We start from the raw sequence: 24,615 nt of genomic DNA, 5'->3' as shown, positions 1-24,615 counted from the left end.
AGACACTCTGGACTCTATGTTTAACTCAAATCCCAGCACATTTTTACCTCCATGTCATCTTCTTATGCACATTACAGGTAACTGATTACACACTTGAAATGATATTATGGACATTCTTTATATTTATATTCTTCATACTAGTTCTTATATTTTTACATTTGTATGTCTCATATTCTTTTCAATATTTTGTAAGGTGTGTTGTGTGACAGATCCCTGCTGCTGCATCAAAGCAACAATACATTGCTCCACATCAATGTCTTGCTGCCTTAATGAGTGAAGATATTAATGTGTCTACGTCCCCATCATTTTAGTTTTCATGTGCTCCAGGTCATTTGTGTTCGCTCATTTGACTGAATTTAGTATTGGGGGGGAAAAAATCTAAACATCCTTAATTGAAAAATTAAGTTCACAAAATAACTTAAAAACCCATCAAGTTTTTCACCAAACTTAGGACACAGCTCTAAATAAAGGAAGGACACAAGATTTTATATGTTGATGCTCTTTTGAGCTTCTATCAGTGATAATACAAACACAAATTTATTAAGAGTAACTGTGTAAGTGTTTTTGTACTCCATGTAGCTATTAATACCTCATAAATATGAAATCTGTTGACATGTAATTGTTATAGTTCTGCATAGTATAATGTGGTTGGGATGTTGAGGTATGATCCAATGCAATTTCTAAATATATATGACTGCTGTAGCAGTGCAATTAAACATCACTTGAGCATTTGCGAAAACACACAAAACACTGAGTTCCCTTGAAACTTAAATAATTTATTTACCACTGGAGCACCACAACAAGATCACAAAAACATCATCATCAGAATCAAAACATCATCAAACATCAAATAAACGTAAAAAAGAATAGCTCTATCGTGACATAGTTGGTGCCCATCTTTTTTTTCCACTGGCACTACATGCCACAGGAGCCAGGGTCAGGTCACCTACATCAACACTTATTTGATAAAGGGGGGGGATTTCAGATTGACTAGGAAAATAGGATATTTCAAATAGAAAATCAAATCAGCATCAGTGCAATATATATATTTTTTTTATTAAGAAAAAAACGAAGACTGACAGTCAGCTTTTACAAGTTGGTGGGTGACTTCAAGTTTTCTGTTGGCAGCAAGACTTTTGGACATTTTGTAGTTTCTTTGCATCCAAGAGAGATCACAATCTACAGCTTATGAACGTGTTCTCTGTGTGGAAACCTCCAAGATCAATCTGTACCAAGCACAGCCTAGTAAATGAGAGTCTTCACAGCAACAATCTTTATGTTCAAAACATTTAATAGATAATTGTGGTTCAAAAAATTGGATGTTTTAGAAAATTACATGAAATGGTGCGTAGGTGTTGGGGTGGAGCAATGTTTTTTCAGGGCTTCACATATAAACACTTACCACTTATACATCCAGTGTTTGCCTTACTCTTGTGTCTCGGTCTGAGAAGTGTGTGATGTGGTGCATGTTGACAAGGCCTTCAAGAAGACATACCTGTACAGGAGCCATATTCGTGTGACTACATGTCCATCTGGATGTACATCTGTATATATGTATGTATGTATGTTTGTTTATGTGTGTATGTATGGGTGAATGTCACCTAAAGGTCATAACACTGTTAAAGCCAGCTGAAATTTTATTTCAGTTTCCAGGGAATTCCAACAATAACCAGGGCTGCCATCAAAACAATTACCACAGAATAATTTTTTTTGTTCATTACAGAATTAAGACCCACAAATGAATTTGTACTGCTGGAAAACAGCAGAAACCTTGCAAGTAAAGATTGACAGAACCTTAATTTAAATTACCTTAAACTTATTTTTGACAAATTTGTGCAGCAGTTTTAGGCTGACGTTTCTACTGTTATCAGTAGGCTAATATCAGATTTGTCAGTTGGGAAATGCTTTTTGAAATAATGTTCAATACAGTCAGTTCCGCAGTTCTGCATCTTAAATGCACTCGGAGTTACTTGGCATTAACAAGTTAATCTGGTTTAGAAATAGTTGCCAGAAGGAATTGTTTCAATTAAACATTTGAAACCTCTACATAATGTAAAGCTTTCCTTTTTCATATGTGAGTTTAATTTGCTATAGGATCATAATTAACTTATTAGTTTGTTTGGCCACATAAGAACAATGACATTGAGACTTGTGAAGCATTGAATGACTGCACTGGCTCTCCTCCAGCGGAAGTAGATTTAATGGGTATAAAAAGCTGCAAGTTGTCGCTGGATAGCCAACAGCTCCTGATGATTGGAAAGCCAAGCATTGCACTACAAATTGAAGCCTGTACCTGGACTCAGCCTTAACTCTCTGAAGATAAGACCAGACTGATATATATCAATATTAGGCATTATGAATCTCTGCCACCCAAATACTGCAGTACACCTCTATACTTCTTCCACTTAGCAATGGTATCAAATTCAAGACTACATTGGTCCTGTATGTTGTGTATGCACTGACCTAGCACTACTCACTGTTGCCAGCATGTATGCCAGAATCTGAAGTGTGTGTGTGTGTGTGTGTGTGTGTGTGTGTGTGTAATGATGTCTAGCTGCACTTGCAAGACTTGACCTTCATATTGGAGAGCTGTTCTATTTTTGGGGTCTTGCCAATGTAGTAGAGGATAGTGAGGGGCTCCAGGTCCTGGGAGACACAGCAGGGCGATGCGGATGCTTCAGGGTTGATGGCGTTATAAAGGCCCAACACCTGGAACAGAATTAGAGCAGTAACAATTAGTACCATGTGAAAACACGAGGAGGATAAAGAGAACATACCTTATGAACTAATTCAAATTTGACCCTCTCCCTCATACATTACCTTGGAATGCTGGGTGTCGGCACTCCACAGATACGGACATGCCCCAGCACAGAAGTTGGCCTCGTATCCCTTTGGCTCATGGATCCACCTCCAGCCCAGGTCCTTCTTAAAATCAATGTAGAGTGATCGTAAGCAGCAGTTGTCCTGCACATTTCTACAAAGAGATGAAGTGGGGAGGTAAATCATGTTGAAGAAGGATAAGCGTTGAATAGTTCTAGTTTTCACTTGTTACCAACAATATACTTTATGTGTGTGGTCATCATTCTTAACTGTAGTCAAACTAACTCATACTTTTTTTTGGTTTTACTTTTCTAGCTCTTTTTATCAAGTCTCTGCCATTTGTGTTTTTTTCTCTGTTGAAAAAGTGTATTGCCCTTGCATAAGGCTAAAGTGAAAGGCATTCGCTATATTTATTATTTTCTGTACTTCTCAGTGGTTGCTGCAGACCTACTTGACACCAGTTTTTTGGCTCAATGAGCACAGACAATTGGTACCGACAGAGCTCTAGGTCAAAGTGGAGCATAGAGTTTTGCTATCTATATTGTGAGGGGTGTTTACAATGAATAGCCTGGGTTACATTTTACTGTTTGGCTTTAAGGGCTTGTGTTATTTGTCCAGTCTGAATAGTTTTCTGTTCCCACATCTGAACACAACTTAATGAGTGATGTTCAACTCCAATGTGGACGGCTGTGGCCCAGCAGGTAGAGAGTAGTGGTGCTGTATGAATGTGTGTGAATGGGTGAATGTGACTTGTACAGTAAAAGTGCTTTGACTGGTTGATAAGACAATAAAATTACAGTCCATTTAATATGAAACCAAATTGCAAATCTGCAAATTAATCACAATTGGTTTTATGAAAAGCAACACATGCTTGTATGAGAGTACGACTGTGAGTCCTAAGTTAGTACTTGGAGCAGTAGGCGGCATCCAGGGCCCTCTTGGATCGATGGTTTTTGTGCTGCGATTGGGACTCCAGCCGGTATGAAGGCAGAAGCATAAGGAGAAGGTGCGGAACCCGTGCACTGTAGCGACGGTTCTTAAACACCTTAAGGTCACCACCATGAGTGAAGCTGTCATCAATACCTGGAAATATAACAGAGTGATCATAAACTGCATCTCACTGCATAAATGTACTTGGATTAATTAACAGATCAAAATATCAGATTTAATGTAATTAAGGAAGTGCCTGGACAAAGCTTCTCCAATGAATGTACAGTATTACTGAACTAATAAATGATTTAGACTGTGTTGTAGATCCAGTCTGAGTATTATAAAAAGAAATGGCCTGATTACAATTGCTCAACAACTCAGAACAAATACGTTCTGGGCAGCTGCAGAAATGTTCCAACCATGTTATGCTATTCCTTTGAGCCCCAGAGCACTGGGTGACATGTTCCCTCATCACCATGTAAAAAAACACTTGTTTATTTAGACTTATTCACACACATATACATACACACACCACCAGCACAATGATTGGATGTATCTGCCACAGAAAATAGTCCCTACAAACACAATATTTACTCGTGTTTGATAAAAACTACAGTGAGCAGCTGTTGTATTTTTAATAGTGACACGTCGGAGTGTGCAGTTTCTCAAACTTCGAGCAGTGTCAAGCAGGCCCTCACGTACGTGCAGGTTGGGTTGTGTCGCAGATTTCCCTTCCAGTGTCTGCGTACATAATACGTTGAGTCCACCATGTAAATGTCATGTAAATCGGATGATGTTTATCACATAACTCTTGCTTTCTGTTGCCAGTAGGTTGTTTTATGACCATGGCTCAATGTTGACATGCAAATGTGTTGAGGGTGGGACTGTTATCATTCCTGAGATAATTGGTAAAGACCACATATGATTGAGTTATGACAGTGTGATGTGTAAAGCACAAAAAAGTCAAAGTGACCGACTTCAGGTTGGGCAGGGCTAATGGCTCCCGAAGCTTTTTTGTAGGTCCTCACGTGATACACGTGCCTACCAACTCCTGAACTCCAATTATAAAACGGGTAGCTCAAATCAAGTGATCTGATTGGTTCATAGCCGTGGTATAATGAGCTATGATGTCGAAATCAGCTTGCACAGGTCTGTATCACTCTGCGACTAAGGAATACTCTCAGTTGTCTGTAGTTGTCAGCTGTGTGCAGCTAACAGTAGCAAGCGGACTCGAACGTTTGCATTTTAATCGCCAGCTTGTATCAAAACACGTTTTGATGCATATATATATTGGAGACTGATAAGCAGAACTGTAATTTAACATTTTCTCACGGGTACCCGGTAACCCTACTCTGCTCTTACTCGTCTCTCCCAGTGTTGCCAACTCCTCAGTAAGGAAAGTAGCTATTGGTTGTCTTAAAAGTCGCTAAATGACGGCATCACCTAATTTGCATAATTGGCCATGTGCATGTAATTGTAATAGACGCTGTAGGAGAGAGGAGAGACAAAAAGGGAGTATAAAACACCCTAAATATGTTTAGAACTACAAATGAACTTCCTTCTGTCGATTCTTGTTTTTATTTATGTCACAATAAATGCAGTGATTTATTTTAGTGCAGTGATTTATTTTTGACAAAGGAATTTCACATTTACATCCCGCCCTGACTATAAACCAGGGCAGGATCAGCCAGTGGCAGCGTGATTCATTTGCAGTTTGGACCCAGAGGGTGGAACGTCATCTCCTGCTTTGACTGCAGCTGGGAGTGACTGCTGCGCCGGCCAAAGACTGGGCTACCTGTGACTGGTTTGGGACGGGGGAGGGGCCCATGGCAGCACCCACTGCTCATTGAGAAGAGTAAGAACGATACATGCTTTTACATCAAAGTCTCCAAAAGTCTCCAATAACACCAGAAAAAGTCGCTAGATTTGTCGCTAGTTGCTGAGGCACGCTACAGTGTGTTGCATAGCAACCGCTGTGCATTGTGTAGGCAGCCAGGAGGGACAGATTTTTTTAAATTCGTTCAACAACAAAAAAAAGACGAAATAAAAAATAAATTTTTGTGTGTCTATTTCTTTCATTTTGCCTCTATTTTGTTTGCGTTGTTCAGCCCGCATTGAACTTTTATATATTATATGACATGAAAAGTTATAAAAATCCTGACTCTTGGTCAGAGGCCCTTGCTGTGACGGCCTGGGGAATTTCGATCTTTCGCCATGAAACAGGAAGTTGCCCATGATCGAAGTATCTGACCGGAACTTCCCAGGCAATGATAACCGTCCCACCTTCAACACATCTACATGTCAATATTAACTGAATGTCATAGCGCCACCTGCTGGGAACAGGAAGTGACATTTTTTATACCTTTACATCCTCCCTGTCCGGGTTACATGTTCACAAGATCCACTTCAAAATTGCTCAGAAAAGCTCAAACACTTTGTTGATGTCATGTAGACAAATCTGTGACCATGGTGCCGCCATGAAACATCAGACTGCCATAAATCAACCGCATGTGGTCATATCTTTACCAAATTTTACAGGAATGATCACCAAAAAACGTTGTAGCCCTGTGTTGAAGTGGATGTCACTTGTAACAAAAAATGCAGTTTACACATCACGAGTCGCAATGTTTCCCGACATTTGCCTTGCCGCTGTTGTATTGTGTGTTCCACTTTCGCGGGCTCAGTAGGTCGTCAGGGGACAAGGGACTCGCCGCGAGGGGACTCGTTTGGGGGGGGGGCTACTCGCCAGACTTGGACCCCCTCATAAAGTGCTCGCAATTCTAGTTATTATTATTATATTAAAAACATCATTGCATCTATAAGTGTCAGTATTGTTTTGTTATTGTTATTGTCCGCCCACCTCGTCTCTCTCCCCCATTTTTCTAAAAATCACTTCGCCAAGTGCTTGCTCATTGTATGAACTGTTGGGTTTTCTTGGTAATATTGTGAGGTCTCGACCTTACTATGTAAAGTGCCTTGAGACAGTGTATGTTGTGATTTGGTGCTATACAAATAAAATTGAATTGAATATATCTTTTCTTTTGTTTGTGAGGTGTTAGATGTCTTACGTGGTGTTAAATACCTAGACTGGACCTACAAAGATGACATAAAGGGGAAAAGCAGTGTGTGGGTATTTGGCTGGATCAACAAAAACTTTTTGATTATGGTAAAAGGGGATATCAGAGTCGCCCAACACCCATCCACTGACAAGTTCAGTTTTCAGTTCTCCTGATATCCCAAACCACACACAAACCCAGCCTACACCTGCATTTAGCCAATAAATAAAAAGTGTGAGCTGATGTACCCCTAACTACTTTTAATAGAAAATATACATGTTACTTAAGTAACTTACTTGATAGAAATGATCCCACAATGTTGTTTTTTAATTTATTAGGATTTCTTGACAATAATAAAATATGGAATAACAGACTTAGACATAAATAATCCTTGACAATTATCTGAATAAAATAACCTCCAAACCGTGCCTCCAATTCCTCACTCTTGTTGGGAATAATGTAGTTATTTGATGGTACAAATGTGCAGCAGGGGCAGTGCAGACTGATCTTGAATCCACTGTTTCTGTCTATAGAGAAACAAAAGTCATGATAGGGTGATGTCGCAATGTAACAACTGTTGTGAGTGATGAGGACAAGCTTACAGTGATGGGAGGAATATGCACTCACCTCTGTGGTTCAGCCATTCACTCACTGCCTCTGTGACATCAAAGGACAGCCACTCTCCCTCTGTTTGTGTTCGTACCACCTTGCTGTCAATATACCGCTGTGTTGGGGATGTCAGATCTTTGTGTCCCAAAATCTGTGGACAATCCAGAGGCATACAAGGTCATGTGACGCAGAAATTATATCCAATATTATTAGGACAATTTAAGCGTCCTTCACACGGGTGCACCAAATAATTTGACTGTTTCATAAGTCTCAGTGAATACAGAGAAAATTCTATGTTTGCAAGGCAGGTTTGTGAAATAAAATTGTTCATACAAGAATGTCTGATATGGTTGAGTAATGAATGAACAAAGGAGCCAGTGGAAGAAATTGAAACTCCGCTTCTTATCTTATTTCATCTTCTGAACTCAAGGCCTCTACTCTTCACAAGGATCCAGTGGTCACAGTGCTGTTTAAAACAGTGAAGAACTGAGGTTAGTGATTTGTTCCTGCAGCCATGAAGTCACCACTGTCTGTCAAGCCTGTTTGTACCAACCAGTTTCCAATGCTTTGTTTACATCCAATAAGGAGGACACAGCCGAGCTAAATCCATTATACTCCAAACAGAGACTTTCTTATGCAAACACTGAGTCTACAAATATGTGAGGGATGAAAGGACAGTACAAAGAGGGAGGCACTGGTACTTGTCTACCATGCTGCGAATGGCTCAGGACCTTCCGATATCTGGAACATGATCTAAGCTTACACCCAAGCCCTTCCACTACACTTTGCTGCTGCCTGTGCAGAAGCCTAGTTCAGTCTGCACATTATATGCTTTGCACATACGCTCGACCTAGCCTCACAGAAAGGTTTGGGGGTGAACAGTGCATCCAGATTGTTGGGGAAAGTGCGAAGAATTGTAGGTTATTTTCACCGCAGCTCCATCGCATGTCATGTCCTATGGGAAAAACAAAACCTGTTGGATTTACCGCAACACAGACTGATCCAAGACATCATCACCAGATGGAATATTTAATTCGACATGCTTGAACATATAGTGGCAACCCTGAGTGAGGGTGATTATGTCAACATGGAGGACACATATCAAAATGGCAACCACTGTGATGTGTGTAGAAGACCAGCCAACTGTCTCTGTAATTGTTCCTCTTCAAGCAAAACTGCATAAACACCTACAGCCATGCAAAGAGGACTCACCCCAGGCTGCACAGATTAAGAAGGAGATGGCCGCTGACCTCTGCACGCTACAAAGGCACCCAAGATGTTCTCAACATAGGTAATTAGTTTTGAATCTTCATTAAAATAAACCTAGGTTAATATTAAAGGTTATTATGCTGTAATAATTTGTATAAAATACCACAGATTTAAATATTAAAAAGGTTTTATCATATGGAAAAATAAACAAAATATCAGTGGAATAAAGTCTTAGTTCATGGTGGCTTCACTTTATTGCTGTTAAATCCACTGATGAGTGTGTGTATGAGGAGGTGATCATCACTTGCAATGTCAGGTCAACTTCATTTAACAATGCAATGCAATACTTTTGTTCTTTAAACAGCATCAGCATTGGAGCGCTTCAAAGAACTGCCCTACCTGGAAAAAGTAAAAACGCAAAACTTGTTCTCGAGGCAGCAGTGTCCCAGCAAGTAACTCTCCTCTCCTCTCTCTTCTCATTTGTCCTCTCTCAACCGTCATCTGTCCTTAGTTTCTCCTCTCCTCTCAATTTGTGTGTGCAGTCTTACAGGGAAGACGTTTTAACAGTTCACACGTTCTTATATCCATAGATGCCAGAAAGGGGAAAGCAGGAAAAAGAAGGAGGAAACTCAAATGCAGAGCTGTCATGATCCCAGAAAGAGACCGCAGGTGGGGTTTTTTTTTATGTGATTTTAACAAAATGTTGTTTTGTGTTATTAAGAACTGAAAAACATGACTATATTGTGAAATACATTTCTTTTCATATTGCAGCTCCAAACGAGTCACCTCTTTCTAAGAAGAAAGCCTTAGATGCACTGTTTGGCGATTCCTTCACCCAAAGAGAAAGAAAATCCACAAACGAGACGGCCAGAGAAGAAGTGATAAGGTACCGGGAAAAAGATGCCTTGCCTTTGACCGAAAATGCCATGAAGTATTGGAGATCACACAAGAAACAGCTACCACTACTCTCAGCCACGGTACATCAGCATCCCAGGCACAAGTGTGCCAGCAGAGAGAGTTTTTAGTACAGCTGGTGACATAGTGAACGCACAGAGAGTTCTACGGCCAGATCATGTGGACCCGTTGATATTTTTGAAAATAGATCTGTAGAGCCATTGAACAGAAGTTGTTGCACTTGATCTTTTACTAAATAGGACTTCACTACCTTTTGTTTATTAAAATTAGAACAATAGTAGCAGGTTAAACCATTGCTAATTTTACTTGAATCTAAGTTGGGTGCATTTTTTTTGGGGGGGGGTTGTTATTATTTCGCCCTTCCTCAATATTATTGCTCTCATATTATATATTTTTATATTCAACCTGAAGGAATGTTGGTTGCACTTTATTTTTGTTAAACATTTTTGCTCTACTGTTTATATTTAAATTGAGAAAGAAGTAGCAATTGCATTTTATTTTGTTTATTATTATTGCTCTCATTTATATTTTTACATTTGTATATTTGCACTTTATTTTCAATTAAAAAGTTAATTGTTTTTGTCATTAATCGTTGTTTACTCGTTAGTATCCATAACTATTTTAACCCTGATTCCCTTACAAGAACAACGTCTAAGAATCCTCACCTGCACTGTCCAGTATCCAGGTATTATTATTATTTTTTCCAATTTTCAGCAAAAAAAAGTTACTGTATCGATTTCAAGTCATTGAATCTTATCGTTCTAGAAGAGCCAAATATCGTCCTTAAATCATATCGCCCCTAGCAGCTCAACTCAAGCCTGTCTGTATGCTGGTTCCATAATAGTAAAAGGATCTCCCAATTGACATCAGGACAGCAGAATTGAATCCTTCAATCTTTCTGTCACAGACTGAAAACTCAACTGTTCAGACTGCTCCTTAGTCCTTGAATCATTAAAAATTTTAAATAAATCAAAAAGGGAGCACTTGACTTCCAACAAAAAATAAAAAGGACGACACAGCTGAACAGGATGAAGATTGTTCTCTAAACAAACCTGCTTTCAACACAATATAAGATATATGATGGAAAATACTTGGGATTACCCAAATGGAAGTGGTCAGAAAAGGTTAAGTAGACAAAATCCTCCAGTACAGCCTTCCTCCTCAGCACCCTAACAGTCTGCCTGCCTGTCCACAACCCTGAACAGCCAACCTTGCTATTTCTGTATCCTGGACCGGTCCTTCACCTCATCTCTTTCAAATAAATACAGAAAGCAATCTCCAGCCAAGGTTAACCTCTCAACTCACTTTCCCAGTCGCTGCAGCACCGCCAGAACTAAATGTTCCACCAGCTCCACCTTCAGTATCTCTACCACCCAGGGAATCCTATGCTCCTGAGCCCTTCGCTGGGGACTTGGCAAAGTGTCGTGGATTCCTGTTCCTATGCTCCTTGGTGTTTAATCAGCGGCCGCTGACTGTTGCTTCAGACCAGTCCAAGGTACATTATGTTATGAGTCTTTTGAGAGGAAGAGCTTTGATGTGGGCTGAGGCAATAAATGCTAACCAGTCTGTCATCACTCTCTCGTATGAGGATTTGATCATCCAGACCATAGTGGAAATGCAGCATCTCCGACAGGGAACAAGGAGCGTGGCTGACTTTTCTGTGGAGTTCAGGACGCTAGCAGCAGATTCCAGGTGAAACGATGAAGCGCTTCGGGGGGCTTTCTGAACAGTCTCAGTGAACAGTTAAAGGATGAACTTGCTACTCGTGATGAACCCAATACCCTTGACTCTCTAGTATCTTTGGCTATCAGGATTGATAATCGGCTGCGTGAACGACACAGGGAGAGGGATGGACGATTCCTTTCCCCACACACCTCTCGTCCCTCACCATCATATCTCACAAGATCAGGTGACCATTCATTCCCCATGGTTCAAGCTTCATCTCCAATCTTCCCCGATGAAGAACCCATGCAGCTGGGCCGAACCCATCTTTCCCCCGCAGAGCGGTCCTGCAGGCTAAGGGCCGGTGAATGACTATACTTTGGTCAGTCAGGTCATCTCTGTGTTTCTTGTTCAGTTTGGCCAAAAGACTCGGCTCATCAGTAGCTATGGGGATGCTGGTGAGCCAAACAGATACTACAGCCCCATAAAAACCCACAATGTAAATTCAAGCCACCATCTGCTACAATCTGTTATCCTTACCTTTCTATGCTCTTCTTTACTCTGGTGCAGATGATAGTTTTTTGGATGGAGATTTGGTTCTTGAGTATGGCATCCCCTTGTCTCCCCTCACTGCTAATGCGTTAGATGGTAGACTTTTGGCCCAAGTCACTCATCGCACTGTTCCTTTGTTTTTGTCTGGCAACCACAGAGGTCATTCAATTCAAGATCATCTCCTCCCCTAGTACACCGCTTGTTCTGGGTCTTCCCTGGCTGAAGCAACATAACCCCCACATTGACTGGTCAGCTGAGAGAATTGTTAGTTGGAGTTCATTTTGCCATTCCTCCTGTCTACAGTCACTCCTCCAAGTCCAGAACCCCCTGATATTTCCCCCATCCCATCTGAGTATCATTATCTAGGAGGTCCGGCCGAACCCTCCTCGTCGCCAGTCGGTGGGCCGATCGACACGTTCCTCGTCGGTGGTCCAGCCGACGCCTGCTCCTCGTCGCCAGTCGGTGGGCCGATCGACACGTTCCTTGTCGGTAGTCTGGCCGAACCCTGCTCGTCGCCAGTCGGTGGGCGGATGGACACGTTCCTTGTCGGTCGTCCGGCCGACGCCTGCTCCTTGTTGCCAGTCGGCGGGCCGATCGACGTATCCATCGGGGGTGTTCCCCCAGAACTGTTATGCCTGTCTGCAAGGCCTCCGGGTCTTCCCCGGAACTGATATGCCTGCCTGCCCAGCCTCCGGGTCGTCCCCCAGAACTGTTATGCCTGCCTGCAAGGCCTCTGGGCCTTCCCCCAGAACTGTTATGCCTGCCTGCAAGACCTCCGGACCTTTCCCCAGAACTGTTATGCCTGCCTGCTAGGCCTCCGGGTCTTCCTCCAGAACTGCCTTGCCTGCCTGCATGGCCTCCGGGCCTTCCCTCAGAACTGCTACGACTGCCTGCACGGCCACCCGACCTACGGGTCGCCCTGAACCCCAGAGCAAAGCCCATGCCCAGTTTTCCAGAGGTTTTGATTTTTGTTGGTATAGGCTCATGGATATGAGCCGTTTATCTTTGTTGGTACGTCTGTTATACTCCCGGTCTGTTCCTGCTGTTTTTCCCCAGTCTGCTCAGAAAAGCTAAAACACTATGAAGATTAGATGTAGAGAACTCTGTGACCTTTCGTTTTATGCCCTCCTCGTGGCGTGGCGCGAATTTGATGTGCCGCCATGAAACATGACAATGTCATAACTCCAACATATGGTTATATCTTCCCTAAATTTGTCAGTCCTACATGCAAAACATTTGCATGTCAATATTGATTCACAGTTATAGCACCATCTACTGGCAACAGGAAGATACAAGTTTTGTACTCTTACGTACTCTGCCTTGCAGATCCACCTTAAATTTGGTCAGTTTAGTTACGAAAGGTTTGACCATCAATTAAATGCTGTTGCCGTGGTGACTTAGTTTACCATCAAATACTAATATTTGTTTGAGGGACTTGGGATGGTTTGCGTCTCAAGAAACTTGGAAGACAAGTTAAGGGTGAAATGTCTCTTGTCTAATTGTGTCAAAATAGCTCGATAGCACCCCCTACAAGTCAAGGCCCCCGCCATTAAATTTTGATGTTGTCACACTGCGGTGAGGTTTGTCTCGTCCTGGGTTTTTGTCTCGTGACTTCCTGTTTTATTTTGAAGACTAACTCTCCTCTCGTTTCAGGTCACTTGCCCTTCCTCATGTGTAACCGGTCTGATTGTCTTCCCTGATTTCTGATCTTGTTCCCCTGTTCCCCATTCCCCTCAGGTGTTTTATAGTCTGCGTCTCCCTTTGTCCTGTGCCAGAGTGTTATGTTTCAGCCGTGCATCCCAGCCCATGCCACAGTCCTCGCCTTGTCTCAAGCCTTTGAAAGCCGGAGTTCTTTGCATCTTAGTGAGTGATTTTTTGTTTGTAAATTTCATAGCTTAGTCTCATAGCGCAGCCTAGTTCATAGCCGTTTTGTTTGCCTCCGTTGGAGTGATTTTCTGTTAGTTTTCTTAGCCCTCGTCTTGAGGTTTTCGCCCCTTGTGGATTGGTTATTGTTTATTAGGAGTTTTTTTCCCTCTTTGTTATTTTTCCTCCTGTGGAGCGATTTTTTTGTTAGTCAGTTAACTTAGTCTTGAGGGTTTTTTCCCTCCGTGTTTGGAGTGTGTTTTTGGTATTTTCAGGAGTATCATCTTTTGTTTAGTTTTGCAAGGTATTTTCTACAGCCTGTTATTTTGTCAGTCTGTCTGAGAGGTCCAATAATTCCTGAATAAAAGCCTGCCTTAACTGTCTACTCTGCATCTGAGTCCTCTTTAAAGTCCAGGCCTGACACTCTGGCCAGTATGGACTCAGCAGAGGCAGAACAGATGACGGAGGTCCTGCGCGCCCAAGAGGCCCGTCTCTCCCGTCAGGAGGAGTTCAGACGGCTATGGCCTCTCAGGTGAGTCACCTCTCGTCCAAAATTCAGGGCCTGCTCGACCATCTCGTCCAGCCGAGTACAGAAGCCCCGCCCCCGGCAGCCGCTGCTGCACCGGCTCCGACAGTGCATATCGTCTGGGCTGGTAGTAAGTTGGCTCCATTGCAATTCTCCGGGGAACTGGGACTATGTAAGACATTTCTCATTGACTGTTCAATTAATTTTGAGCTAACCCCCCACGCTTTCCCTACCGACCGGTCCAGGATAGCCTTTATGATCTCCCAGCTGACAGGGAGACCCAAAGCATGGGCCTCAGCGGAATGGGCTCGGGGCTCACCACTCTGCAGCTCTCTCATAGACTTCCAGGGAGCGTTACAGATGACTTTTGATGCGGTTACGACCATCCGGGAAAAATGCTCAGGAGCTGAGCAGACTGAAACAAGGCAGCGGGTCCGTCTGTGACTACGCCATCCGCTTCCGCACCCTGGCTGTGGAGAGCGGTTGGAATTCCTCAGCCCTCTATGATGTGTTCCTGAAGGGGCTGGCAGCCCCTATTCAAGACCTTCTCGTACCCTTGGATTTACCCCCAGATTTAGACTCCCTCATCGCGCTCGCCATCCGGACAGACAACAGGATCAGCCAGCTCAGACAAGCAACGTAGCGGAAGATCCGTGGCGACAGAGAGATCCCCTGCGCTACCAAACATCGGGCTGGCCGGCCCCCCGCCGTTCACCGCCGGAGCAGCGTCATCACTCCCCCTCGGAAGGAGAGGGGGAGCCCATGCAGCTGGGCAGGGCTCGGCTGACGCAGGAGGAACGATGGAGGCAACAACTGGAAGGCCGGTGCTTCTATTGCGGGGAGTCTGGTCACCTCATTGCCGCCTGTCCAGCCAAGAGGGCCCTGGTGGTGAGTCAGTTCACGGCTTCAGCCCCCGCTTCTCGTACCCTCACGACAGTCAAGGTAAAGCATCACACCACCACAGAACTCAAGGCGCTCATAGACTCAGGGGCTGATGAGAGTTTGATGGACTGGGGCTTAGCAGAGGAATTTGGCATCAAAACTGAACTTTTATTTAAGCCCATCAAGGCCAAAGCACTCAATGGAAAGGAACTGTTCTCTATCACACACATCATTGAACCCCTCCAAGTGCTCATCAACGAGCATAGAGAGCACATTCGTTTTTATTTATTTGAGTTGCCCTGTCATGCTCTAATTTTGGGATAGCCATGGCTGTTTTGCCACAATCCCCATGTAAATTGGAGAACGGGAGAAATCATGGGGTGGGGGGAAGACTGTGTGAGAGACTGTTTTGCCGCCTCGAATCAATTCAATTTCAATTCAATTCAATTCAATTTTATTTGTATAGCGCCATATCACACCACACATTGTCTCAAGGCACTTTACATAGTGAGGTCAATATTACAATATTACAGGGAAAACCCAACAAATCCCACAATGAGCAAACCACTTGGCGACGGTGGAGAGAAAAAACTCCCTTTTAACAGGAAGAAATCTCTGACAGAACCAGACTCAGTTGTGGGCGGTCATCTGTCTCGACCGGTTGGGGTGAGGAGAGAGAGGAGGAAGAGAGGAGAGGTGGGCAGAAAGAGGGTGGGAGGTGAGACAGTAGGAGAGAAGAGAGAGAGAGGACAGTTGTACAACCGCCGCTGTAATCTCTACCAGACTGATACTTATAATTTAAAAATACAATTATGTTGTTGTCATTATTAGTGATGATATTAATATTAATATTAATAATAGCAATAATAATAATGACGGGTTTGGGTCCTGCAGCTCTGGGGTCAGAGATACACTAGGAGAGATAGAAAACACAAACAGGGTTAGTGACATGTACTGTAAACATATGGGGGGATGGGGGGTAGTATAACAGTTGCTTTAATTTCTACCAGACTGATACTTATAATTAGTGAAAACTGATACTTATAAATACAATGATGTTATTAATAATAATGATAGTAATAATAATAATGACGGGTTTGGATCCTGCAGATCTGGGGTCAGATCTACTAGGGGAGAGAGAAAACAGAGTTAGTGACATGTAATGTAGATACATGGGGGCAGAGAGAGAGAGAGAGAGAGAGATTGAAAAGGTGGGAGAAGGAGAGAGATATAAAGGGAGAGAAAGAGGGAGAAGGAGAGAACGGGAGAGGGAGAAAGATGCTCATGATATAAGTTCCCCCAGCAGTCTAGGCCTATAACAGCATAATAAAGAAATGGTTTATTAAACACCTGAGCAGTTCTAACTATAAGCTTTATCAAAAAGGAAGGTTTTAAGTTTAACTTTAAATGTAGACAGGGTATCTGCATCCCTGACACAAACTGGGAGCTGGTTCCAGAGGAGAGGAGCCTGGTGGCTGAAGGCTCTGCCTCCCATTCTACTTTTACAGACTCTGGGAACCACAAGTAATCCTGCATTTACAGAGCGAAGTGATCTATTGGGATAATATGAAACTAGGAGCTCTGTAAGATATGATGGAGCTTGATTATTAGGGGCTTTGTAGGTTAGGAGCAGTATTTTGAATTCTATTCTGAATTTTACAGGAAGCCAATGCAGAGATTCTAACACTGGAGAAATATGATCTCTTTTTCTAGTTCCTGTCAGAACTCGAGCTGCGGCATTTTGGATTAGCTGGAGGCTTTTCACAGACTTATTGGGGCATCCTAGCAGTAATGAATTACAGTAGTCCAGTCTAGAAGTAACAAAAGCATGGACTAGTTTTTCAGCATCCTTTTGAGAGAGGATGTTTCTAATGAATCAGGGGGAAGATGTGACGGGGATTACTCTTGTTTCTGCTAATTTCGCCATAGACTCCTAGTACCCAGACCTGAGCTCAGTGCCCTCCTGCTACCACCACCTCCGGGAGGTTTTCAATAAAACTAAGGCCATGTCCCTTCCTCCACATTGGCCATGTGACTGTGCCATCGAACTGATCCCGGGCTCCACCATTCCCAAGGGCCGCCTGTACTCGGTCTCTGGGCCGGAGAGGGAGGCCATGAGGGGCTATATTACGACCTCACTGAAAGCGGGATTGATCCGTCCTTCATCATCTTCAGCAGGCGCCGGGTTCTTCTTTGTGGGCAGGAAGGACGGGACCCTAAGACCCTGCATAGACTATAGCCCTCTGAATGACATTACAATAAAGAACCGTTACCCACTTCCTCTCATGTCTTCCGTGTTCGACCAGCTCCAGCAGACCAAAGTATTTACCAAGCTAGTACTCCGCAACGCTTACCACTTGATCCGCATAAGAGAGGGAGTTTGGAGGACGATGTTCGCCATCTCTTGGAGGTTCCGGGGGCCATCCATGGAGCCGGAGGTCCAGGAGTACGTAGAGGCATGTGCGGTCTGCGCCTGAAACAAAACGTCCTCCGGATCCCGCATGGGTCTCTTGCAACCACTCCCCATCCCCTCCAGACCGTGGTCTGACATCTACATGGACTTCGTCACGGGGCTCCTGGTATCTCAAGGAAACACCACTGTCCTCAGGGTGGTAGACAGATTTTCCAAGATGGCTAGATTCATTGCTCTGCCAAAGCTGCCCTCCGCCAAGGAAACGGCGGAGGGCAGAATATGCAACTCACTGCCCACCTCAGCCACAGGTTTCTCGCCCTTTAAATGTGTGTATGGTTACTAGCCCCCCGTCTTTGCAGACAACGAGCCAGAGGTGTCTGTGCCCTCCGCCCATACCATGATTCGTCAATGCCGCCGTATCTTGGCAGCCGCCCGACAGGTACTGATTCGGCAAGGGGACCGAGTCAAGAAGACTGCAGGCCGCCTCCTGCCTGAGTGTGGCTCTCTGCCAAGGATCTCCACCTCAGAGTCCCCTCCAAGAAGCTGGTGCCACGGTTCGTGGGCCCGTTCCCCATCACCAAGATCATCGGCCCCGCGGCAGTTCGTCTTCACCTGCCTCGATCTCTCCGTGTACACTCTACCTTCCATGTAAGCCAGATTAAACCTGCCACGGGGAGTCCGATGGTCCCCCTGAGGTGATAGACGGCGGCCCAGTGTATAAGGTCAAGCAGTTGCTGGTAGTACGCAACCCGGGCAGACAATAGCTGGTGGACTGGGAAGGTTATGGACCTGAGGAGAGACAATGGGTTCCTTCACGCCACATAGTAGACCCTAGCCTCATAGAGAATTTTCATAGGGACCACCCTGAACTGTCTGGGCCATCAGGAGTCGGCCCTAGAGGGAGGGGGGGTACTGTCACACCGCGGTGAGGTTTGTCTCATCCTTGGTTTTTGTCTCGTGACTTCCTGTTTTATTTTGAAGACTAAATCTCCTCTCGTATCAGGTCACTTGCCTTTCCTCATGTGTCACCGGTCTGATTGTCTTCCCTGATTTCTGATCTTGTCCACCTGTTCCCCATTCTCCTCAGGTGTTTTATAGTCTGCGTCTCCCTTTGTCCTGTGCCAGAGTGTTACGTTTCAGCCGTGCACCCCAGCCCATGCCACAGTCCTCGTCTTGTCTCAAGCCTTGCTTCCCTCGTTTTGTAAGCCGGAGTCCTTTGCCTCTTAGTGAGTGATTTTTTGTTTGTAAATTTCATAGCTTAGTCTCATAGCGCAGCCTAGTTCATAGCCATTTTGTTTGCCTCTGTTGGAGTGATTTTCTGTTAGTTTTCTTAGCCCTCGTCTTGAAGTTTTCCCTCCTTGTGGAGCGGTTATTGTTTATTAGGAGTTTGTTTGCCTTTTTGTTATTTTTCCTCCTGTGGAGTGATTTTTTTGTTAGTCAGTTAACTTAGTCTTGAGGTTTTTTCCCCCTCCCTGTTTGGAGTGTGTTTTTGGTTTTTCACGAGTATCATCTTTTCTTTAGTATTACAAGGTAATTTCTACAGCCTGTTATTTTGTCACTCTGGCAGAGAGGTCCAATAATTCCTGAATAAAAGCCTGCCTTAACTGTCTACTCTGCATCTGAGTCCTCTTTAAAGTCCAGGCCTGACAGATGTAGATGATCGAAATTTAGTAGGCACGCGGACCATGTTAAGAACTTTTAAAAAAGCCTATTGGTGCTTTTACGTCCGCCCAACAGGAAGTCAGGCATTTTGAATTTAGCCTGCAAATTTGGCTTGATTTGAGGTCAGGACCAAGATTTAGGACCAAGACATTTGTTTCTTGTGGATCTAGTTTGAGACCATGAACTTTTAGGACTCGTTATAGACCTTTGTTTCTTTGTGGAATTTATTCTGTATGATTTCTTTGATTGACCTTCCTTGTGTGTCTCTGTTTATGTAGAGTTTCTTTCTTGTGATCCCTTGTGTTTTGTATTTCCTGTTTTATTTTGTAATTAATGTGTTTCCCTGTGATCGTCTGCACCTGTTCCCAATATATCTCACCTGTGTATCACTACCTATGCCCTCTTGTGTGTGTAACTAGGCTTTCTGCCTCCCTTTGTTCTTGTTGCATCATCTGTTTATCTCCTGTTTTACCAACCCATAACAATCATACATTAACAAACTCCTCCTAGAGGATTATTCGCAGCAACTCCATATTCTGTCGTTGTCATCTAAAGACCTTTGTGATGAAAAGTTATCAAAAGATTTTTATCCCGTGGAACGGCATGGCCTCGTAGCAAAATTTCTTGTTACCCCAAGATAGGTGAAGTTCTTCTGTCTTGCAGGTTTACCTGATCCAACTCAAACTAGCTCAAAAAAGCAATAGCACTTTGATGATGTGATATTGTTAAATCTGTCATTTTTTGTCTAACGCCCTCCCCGTGGCGTGGTAGACAATTTCGATGTACCGCAATGAAACATCAGACTGCCATAACTCCACGATCATATGTTCACCAAATTTCTCAAGCATGATAACAGTCCCAACCTCAACACATCTACTTGTCAATATTGAGCCAGGGTTATAGCGCCACCTGGTGACAACAGGAAGTCAGACTTTAAACAAACATCATACAATTTAAATGAAATTTACACATCGTACATGATGTAGTATTAGTGGGTGTTCTCTATCCCCACATAGTCCACACGGGAAGTTGTATCCTACACACACCCCAACGTGCGCATATGTGCGAGGGCCCTTTCATCGCTGCTTGCATCTTTAATTAATCTAGTTGCTCCACATGGCTTTTCAAATGGTCCGCCAAGAAGACATCACCGTCCAAACATGATGGAAATGGTCAGCCAGCAGGGCTGTGGCAGAAGCTTAGGCAAGAATACGCCACAAAGGCATTGTAGGAACAGTCAACCAAGGTAGACTGTAGCTTAGCTTTAGTTAGCACAAGCACACTAGCACAAAAGTCCACTTTAATCACTGTAATTTCGTGGGCTAAGTATATACAATCTGTTTTAAAGGGGTCTAATTTGAGTGGTTGTAATTTTTTTTGTTTTGTTTTCAATTCAAATGTTAAATATCATTTCTACATTTCAACAACAAGACCAAGTAAAGTGTCCCTTTTATTCTAGAGTTGTCTGCGGTCAATTATCTTAAAAACACTGCAGTGATTGGGAGGATTGAGAAGTTTTACAGCTTCTTTGTGTATTAGTAGGGTATTATGGATTTCACACAAAACAGGTAAACCTTTGTGGTAGCTACCTTAGGATATCGGACCTAAACACTCTAATCTGACATTGAGAGAGGACTCTACACGTCTACACGTACTGATGTACTGCAGTAACGTATTGTGTCATTACCGGTTGCTGGTGTAACCCGTGTTTATCCACTGCTCATCTTCGTCTCTTTAAACACTGTTGTTGTAGTTGTTTTATCTAACTACTGGGCTAAATATCCACACACCTTTGTTAAAATCTAATCTTACAGTTCTCTCCCTCTTTTAGCGACTCGCTCGGTAACTCACAACAGGCTACTCTGTCTCTCCCTCTCCTGCTCTCTCTTGCTCTGTGTGCTCTTTGTTTAGTTACTCTTCTGCCTCCTTTGGCGATGATGGTACATTTAGAAAGAGTAGTTTATTTGCCACAATGGAGGAAAGGCTCAGTCTTTTGGAAACTTCGCTGTGCACCATAGAGTGTAAATCATTAGCTGATACTACTAGCCATTCCCCACTAGCCAGTGCAGGCCGCCCTAGTGTAGCTTATTCAGCCCCCCCAACAGCCAGGAGGACAGGGATGCTGGGTGACATGTGTACGCAATGAGAGGCATAGTCCCAAACTGAAACTGAGGCCCACAGTGTACCACCAACCACATTGCGTCTCCAATGAATTCTCCCCGCTCAGCAACACTCCTGCTGAGGGAACAATTCTGATCATTGGCAACTCTATTTTGAGGAACTTAAGGTTAGCGAAACCAGCCACCACAGTCAAATGTATCCCTGGGGCCAGAGCAGGAGACGTTGAATCCTATTTAAAACTGCTGGCCAAGGATAACTGCAGATACGGTAAAATTCTTATTCACGTCGGCAGTAATGACACCTGACTACGCCAATCGGAGGTCAGTAAAGTAAATATTGATTCGATGTGCTCACATGCAATAACTTTGTCAGACTCTGTATTTTTCTCTGGACCCCTGCCTAACCTCACTAGTGATGACATGCATAGCTGCATGACCTCATTACAGGTGCTGTCGGTAGGATTTGCAAAAATAACTTTTTCATATTTGCTGAAACTGTCGCTATGTCCTGGTAGTAATATGTGAGACAGATCATCTGTGAAAGACTCTGGATCATTTAGCTCCCTCTACTGCCTTTAATGCCATTTGCCAGAATCCAACGTGCCAGAACTAAAATCTCCATTCAAAGCCTGGGGGCGTCGCTCCACTCTGTCAATCATCCGGGTACGAGCTGCGCAGCGCTGCAGAACCTGTGCACAGACTAACTCGTTGGTCACGACCAAGCACATGTCTTCGAGGAGCTAGCAGCAGAAGCGGAGTTAGTTTGAAAACACAGTGGCAGAGAAACGCTAAGCATCACCAGAAACTGCATATACGACAAAGACCACGAGCAAAAGAGAAGGAAGCAGATCTATCAGATGTAAACATCGGAGCGGCTCCACAGATGACAGAGCAACAAGAGCTAACGGAATCATAAACAATGTGTTTTGCTTGACTGGTAATTATTCCTGTTTTCATTAATCTTTTGTCTCCATATCCATATCTCTATGTTATTGTCGCACTCTGTGACCATATGTTACTGTGCTGTTATAATCAGGCTGCTAGTTGCTAGGTCCACAGTGCTATGACTGGTGGTTAGCAGGGTTTATATTAGCATAATGGCTGAAAATATGTTTGTGTCCATGCAGTGTAATCTGTTTTTGAGAGTTTTCCGGACATGTGTGCCTGGCCTGTGCTATCGCGGCTAAATGCTCCCCCATCAGTGTCGTACTGTTTAGTTAGCATCACTATTTATCAACAAACGTAGCATCCCGTGCTATGCTAAATGCTAAGTATGTGTCGATATTCCTAGCTGTGGCTACAGTCACGTTCACTTACTGAATTTGCGAATGCACTAATCACTTACATATTTATTTATCACCCCTCGTGAAACTAAGCAGTAAAAGGCGAACAGCAAGTAATTACACATTCTGTTCGACACTGATAATCATGACTACAGATTATGAATTCAAATGATTTATTCCCCTCAAAGTATTTCGACTTGTGATGCATTTGTAAGGAGGAATCATGTTTCCTGGATCATAGTTTCACAGACTCATGTTGCTTTTCTCCACAGATGATGACTTTGCTGGGGGAACAGCTGAGGAAGGAATATTCAACACACCTACTGTATTTTAATCATGTGCAAAATAAAGCTGGACAATATTACATCAGTGTCTACATTGATAAATTTGTTACGCTTTTCTTTGAGATATTGCATCGGTAGTACTGAACCAGTGAATCTGATTACCCCAAATTAATATATGTGTAATGCCTTGAATAGTTTCAAAGAATATATTGATAAAAAATATGAAGTAATCTTCACATTGTTGTATATTTATGCAATGAGAAACCAATTACCTTCAAAAATACACTTTATTGCAAGGCAAATACCGAGGTTGCATAAATATTAAAATATGACTATGAAATAAATAAATGAAATGAATAAATAATTGCACAGCACACTATTGACATCTAGCAAAGGCAACTGAAACTACACCATCTTGGGATGAAACCAGTGCAAGCAGCAGGTACCAACTGGCTCATCACATGAAAATCGGCTATGACTTCGGCGCCCAGGTCCTCGGGTGTCGGGCTGACACGCCGCCCTCTATCCCTTCTCCCACGGCCACTGCCCTGTGTGCCTTGTAGGCGACTCCCTCTTCTCCTCGCTCGTCTACCCGTCAAAGCAGACGTGTTCACTTCCTCATCGGAGTCCAGTGTACCAGTCTCAAAGCTCTAATAATGTTATAAATTATAGATAAAAAGTGTCAGTCATCCTGCAAAGCAACAAATGATGTATGTGAAGATAAAGCTGTTAATTTACAGGCCTACCCTGTAACACTCTGTAGTAGCTAATGTGCTAGCAAACGCTAGGTACGTAAACAAGCAAATATAAACTGATTTACGGTCGCCTACTTTAAAAAACACTGACGATGTTGTTTCCACAAAAAGTCACAGGTAATGATAACGGTAACTAAAAAATGTGTTATAGTCTAGCAATGTCGGCAGTAGTCCGTGTTAGCTTCAGGTCAGTTTCTTACCGGTGGGAACGTCATGTTACGTACTTTGCCTGGTTTCAGTTGCCATGGTAACGTGCGTAGCGGGCTGGGAGGAGATGTGGAGGGAGAACCGAAGTTCAGCAGAGAGGGAGGGGGATGGAGCAGGAGACGTTGGATTCTCTCAATCCTACCGACAGCAGCTTTAAACCGCTGGTTGTCAAGGTGGTGTCCAGATAACAGCGTGAGCTTCATAGATAACTGGCGCACCTTTTGGAGAAAACCTGGTCTGATGTGGAGAGGCAGCATTCATGCTACTTTAGATGGTGCAGCTCTCATTTCTAGAAAACTGACTGAGTTACCTCGACGGTCAGAACCGTGACAGTCCAGACATTCATCCCCACAACATCCCATAGAAACTGTCTGCCTGACCACTTCAGCCATCTAAACCAAAGGTAAATAAGCAAGGTGTGACACATTCAAACCTTATAAAAATCCACACTAATATAATAAAATAACCAAAAATTGAACGATTGAATTAGGATTATTAACTTTACTGAATTCTGAGAAGTTCTATTACAGCAGGTGTCTAGCAGAAAACTCTGTATGTGAATTGATGGAAAATATTCTATCGTTATTTACTCCGCTGCCATGTGTCAGTACAATGCATGATAGTTTCCAAAACTTTACTCCCACACAAATTTACTATCTTGTTGACAGTAGAGCAGCAGAACTGTTGCCCCTCTGAAAAGAAGATTTAAGAGAAGTTAAACAGAGGAGGATAGCTCTATGGTTAAATGCACAGACACTTGCTTTAAAAATAGACATCACATAGTTTAGAAAGTAAGTGGCGTTCCAATAATCAAGGTGATTCTCACCTAGAATGGAAAAATAGTTTTATTACATATAAGAAAGCCCT

At 43.3% G+C, this 24,615-nt stretch overlaps 1 protein-coding gene across 5 annotated transcripts in view; it reads right to left on the bottom strand.

Annotated features, from left to right (window-relative positions):
* Positions 1–760: 760 nt before the first annotated feature.
* tgfb2 (transforming growth factor, beta 2) overlaps positions 761–24,615 on the bottom strand; it is a 94,131-nt gene continuing 70,276 nt past the window's right edge. For 2 of the 5 annotated variants that reach the window (XM_035608271.2, XM_035608272.2), the window contains 5 exons: positions 7,434–7,566; positions 7,223–7,333; positions 3,729–3,903; positions 2,821–2,974; positions 761–2,709 (listed from right to left, as the gene is read on the bottom strand). In XM_035608271.2, the coding sequence (XP_035464164.1) occupies positions 2,551–2,709; positions 2,821–2,974; positions 3,729–3,903; positions 7,223–7,333; positions 7,434–7,566 (732 nt within the window). In that variant the 3' untranslated portion in view covers positions 761–2,550. The remainder of the gene's footprint in view (positions 2,710–2,820; positions 2,975–3,728; positions 3,904–7,222; positions 7,334–7,433; positions 7,567–24,615) is intronic. The other 3 variants (XM_035608274.2, XM_035608273.2, XM_035608275.2) reach the window with 3 other exon arrangements.

The sequence above is a fragment of the Scophthalmus maximus genome, chromosome 10 (genome assembly GCF_022379125.1).
Source record: "Scophthalmus maximus strain ysfricsl-2021 chromosome 10, ASM2237912v1, whole genome shotgun sequence".
NCBI lineage: Eukaryota > Metazoa > Chordata > Actinopteri > Pleuronectiformes > Scophthalmidae > Scophthalmus > Scophthalmus maximus.
Note: the sequence above shows the minus strand (reverse complement) of the source record. Positions and strands in the feature narration are given on the sequence as shown.